This window comes from Micropterus salmoides, unplaced genomic scaffold (genome assembly GCF_014851395.1).
Source record: "Micropterus salmoides isolate LMB-PRFRI ecotype aquatic unplaced genomic scaffold, ASM1485139v1 Ms_hic_scaffold_2, whole genome shotgun sequence".
NCBI classification, from domain to species: domain Eukaryota; kingdom Metazoa; phylum Chordata; class Actinopteri; order Centrarchiformes; family Centrarchidae; genus Micropterus; species Micropterus salmoides.
The window spans coordinates 36780441-36784636 of NW_024041150.1; the positions used below are offsets into that span (position 1 = coordinate 36780441).

Here is a 4196-nt window from a genome sequence, read left to right on the forward strand (position 1 = left end):
TAAAGTACAAGTACCTCGGATTTGTATTCACATGCAATCAGTAACTACCAGATGAAATAAGTATTACAATAATAAATAATTCTTCTTCCTCTGTGCCGCAGAGCTTCATTGTCATCGAGTCACATTGCTGCACTGGTGACGTGTTCCTCTGCTTGTCTTTTGTCTTTAAAACAGATTTAATAATCTCTGTTAGTTTATTTTAAAGTCACATTGTATGAAAAACTGCTTTGCAGCGTGCATTGTGTTATAAACTGTCAGCTGTCTCTGTGTTGCTCTTCCTGAAGTTCAGGTTTCATCTCCACAGTTCTTCCTGCTGTATCATGAGGGCATCTTATTTCTGTCCATCGTCTTCACTGACTGAAGTGTCCTCTGCAGCTCCTCGGTCTTCTCCGCTTTCACTTTGTTCTTTCCCCTTCTTTTCTTTAATGATGTCATGTTTGTTTTTAAGTTTTTTCTCTGTCTTCCATAGCTGAATTGTTTTTTCTACATCTCTCTTTTCCTTTCTCCGTTGGTCTGCACGCTCTCTTCGTTCCCCAGCTTCTCCCCGATTCCGCGGTTTCGTGGAAAACATCTGAAAATGAGAAACTAAAGCAGAAACAGAAATATGATGGTTGAGCTGAAAATATTTTTACATCAAAATGGAGAAAAGACATTTTGCATTACAGGTACAACATTTAAGTTTTCATTCCAATATGAGGAACAAAGCATCTGAGACGAGTGCCACTTCTTTATTTTCTTCTTCTTAGACCCCATATTATGGTGGATGTTCTTGTTTCCTCTGATCTCCCCCTCCTCTGAGTGCTACCTCTGCACCATCTGTACCACATTTTATATTTCCTATTTTGTTCATTTGCCTTCATTGTATTAAAATATACGTTAGTATTAAATCATGAACATTGTGCTATATAGTATATGGATACTTTGGAATTAACCACTATGTATAACTGTAGCCAAGGAAGAGCTCTGAGAGTAACTTGACATAAAAAAGGAAAATATGTGTTAATATGTGACTTACGTTTCCGTGTCAGTATTAAAATAAAAAGCAACAAGACAGGAGAATAAACAACAATGGTGAAGATCCCGATCCCTATCAAAGAGGACTGATCCATGAAGAAACCAGCTGAAATTATGAAACACAGAACAGCATGACACATTTATATCAGACTAGACTTAAACTTTTTCAAACTAAAACACTAACATTATGCAACAACATTATGCATAATTTACACAGAACTCGTTCTAACCTGCAACCTGGATGTGAGTGTCTCTGGTCTGGTTGACGTCCTTCTGTTGGACTCTACAGGTGAAGCTGTTGCTGTGTCTCTTCTCCACAGTCACTCTGCTGCTGACAGTATAGAGGTCATCAGGACCTCTGACTGTCTCTGTAGGTCCAGCAGTGAGGAGGTTTCCCTCACCGTCCAGCCAGAACACCTCAGGCTCTGGATACCAGCCTGCAGACTCACACTGTAACACCACACTGCTGCTGTTATCTGAGACAACCTGTATGATGGGCGAGGAGACAGCACCTGAGGAGGGAGAGAGGAGGAATTAGGACAGTGGGTTTTAGTGTATATCTTTGTGAGTGACTCTAGATAGCACTCGGAGGTCAGTGCAACTCTCCAACGATATGCCTTCCCAGACTAATCCCTGAGCCACCACCAAACCAGTACTGCTGGATTATGTTGCTGTCACAACAGCCAACCTGCTCTCATCTTTGAAGAGAACCGGGTGCCGATGGCGAACCTGCCAATTATGGTGCTCTCTGGCAAAGGCTGATCGAGCTGCACAGTGTTGGGCTTTGACTACAGATGTTACTAGAGGAAGTCTGACATTGACACTGATTCACAATCACTTGTGCTTCCTAACTGGACAGATTGATATCCCTGAAGTTTAATCAATATTATGTTATACTTTGATGATGTGGAGTGTTAATTGTTTTGAGCAGTGTACATTAGAAAGTGTTTTCCACCAAAATATTTTAACCTTTCCAAACATGTTGAATGTGTTTACTACCTAATAAAACATTTACCGTCTTCTTCTCTGCACTGCTGCCTTTTATAGCAAATCTTCACCCTCACCATCAATGAGTTTCAAACACACTGGCCAGGTGAGGCCAGTTGCAAAGAAAGTATAATGTTGAGCCCTGATGTTGGCATTAGCATATATTTTTATCACCTCTTCTGACCAAGTCGTTGTTTCAGAAATGGATTCCTATTTTTGCTTTTTGCTGAGCTGTGTCATCAGTGTGCTACTGAAGTGTTTTGCATTGAAATTACCTCCAACAGACTCTATCAGAAGAATGATGAACAACAAAACACTGCAGGTCCTGAAGGACTCCATCTTTGAACGCAGCATCCTAGACTCCTGAAAATTAAAAACAATTGTTTTAAAAGGACAAAAGGCGTTTTGCCTGTTATTTTTTCATATAAATTACACAAATAAAACATATCTTTGTAGAAAATTAGCATGTTTCTGATCAGGGTTGAAATCCAGTCTTGTAGTTTGTCTTTGGTTTCACTTCTCCTACAGTGAGATCATTTTTTTGTTCCTCTGGATGTGATGTGACTTCTTGTTTTAAACTGACCACAGAGCCCAGACCACATGAGATGCATGTGTTGTGTCTTATAAAGCAGTTCACAAACCTCCAAAATGTTTTGGGTTAAGAGGGAAAAATCTAAACATCCTTTAAATCTTGAAGCTGGTGCTCCTCACTGTCACTCCAGCTCTCTGATGGAATTTCAACAATTAAACAAGCTATTCTGAATTAACCCTCAGCGTGAAGTTTTTATTCAGCAGCTGTAAAAAGCTTCAACATTAGGAGTAGCTCTCACATGTAAAACTGTCAACATATCACAGGAAATGTATTATCATTCAAAAAAAGAACTTTTAACATTAATATAACCTAACTGATAATACTGCTGTAAATTAGACTCTTGAAAAAATTCGTGAAATAGTGTTAAGCGCTGTTTTTTTGTGGCTTTCACTTTCATCGTACACACACACACAATGTTTATTAGGCTATCATTATAGTCTTCCAGAGGATTAGTTTTATAATGCATAAAATAATAATCACATTGTTTTGACAGTCAAAGATTATGATGTGATGACATATTTAAATAAGCAACTCTTACCTACAGCGTGACAAACCCAAAGTGTGTAATGTGATGATTTTTCTCTCCTAAAATGAGGAAGTACTACACCTTGTGACACAGTCACCCTGGTCAAACCCTTTGCAGGAAAAAGTGTCACAATGTAACACTATGTCTGTTTTTTGATCATAGCTTTTATACTGTAATTGAATTTTATTAAAAAATATTTTGTTACAGTACTTTCCATATAAAATTTAAAAACATTTACAGCATGCAGAGACAAATAATGTTACATGAAATAAAGAAAGGGACTGGATTCAAAAAGCCCCCTGGATTTAATGGTTTGTGCCTCAACTCAAGTTTATTGCAGTAATCTAAACCAAGTTTTTAAAAAGAAATACAGTGAGTAGATGATTGGCTGCTTGAGTCAGTGTAGAAGGTAAAACAGAGGGACATGAAGGAGAAAGTAATCCCCTTGTTGTATTGTCTTTTAGCTGACAAAGAACATTATACATTTCTCCAGCAGGTGTGACAGTGATTAGTGATAGCCGTAAAACTCAGTGGAAAGAGGCTTTTTTCAAGAGGTCTCTGTGTGTTCCTCAGTCAAATTCATCAGAGCAAAACTATTTATAGAGACATACAGTAATTCCTACACTTATCTATAGCTTTTAATATTTTAATATTATTTCTAGTGTTTCTACAGCTTCTTATACCTCGCTGAAACAAAAAGGATGTGTCAATTTTGGGAAATGATCAAAACCAAAAAGTCCAAGAAGAGGAAGAGGAAAAGTGCTGATCTAGTATTTGGGAAATTACACCGACTGCTTTCATTGTACTACTTCCTGTTTGGATGGGTGTGAGAATCTCTGCTCATGTTTGAGCCGTTTAGTTTCCCTCCCTGCTATTTCCTGCTTTAACATGTCAGCCTTCTGTGTTACCCTTCGTTTAAACATATCCATTACTGAAGTAAAAGTATTAATACCACCCTGTGAAAGCACTCCACTACAAGTAAAAGCCCTGCCCTCATTACCTTGACTTAAGAAAAGGTATTTCGGCATTATCAGCTAAATGTAAATTATCAAAGTAAATTTACTCATTGCGCCCTCT

General features: G+C 38.1%; 1 protein-coding gene across 1 annotated transcript; it reads right to left on the reverse strand.

Moving 5' to 3' along the window:
* On the reverse strand, positions 1 to 3178 carry LOC119913253 (butyrophilin subfamily 2 member A2-like). Its single transcript, XM_038732646.1, has 5 exons — positions 3132 to 3178; positions 2277 to 2364; positions 1245 to 1526; positions 1016 to 1120; positions 1 to 585 (listed from the first exon to the last, which is right to left on the reverse strand). Exons 2-5 carry the CDS (start codon positions 2353 to 2355, stop codon positions 332 to 334), a joined length of 720 nt encoding a protein of 239 aa, XP_038588574.1. The 5' UTR covers positions 2356 to 2364; positions 3132 to 3178; the 3' UTR covers positions 1 to 331.
* Between the last annotated feature and the right edge of the window lie 1018 nt (positions 3179 to 4196).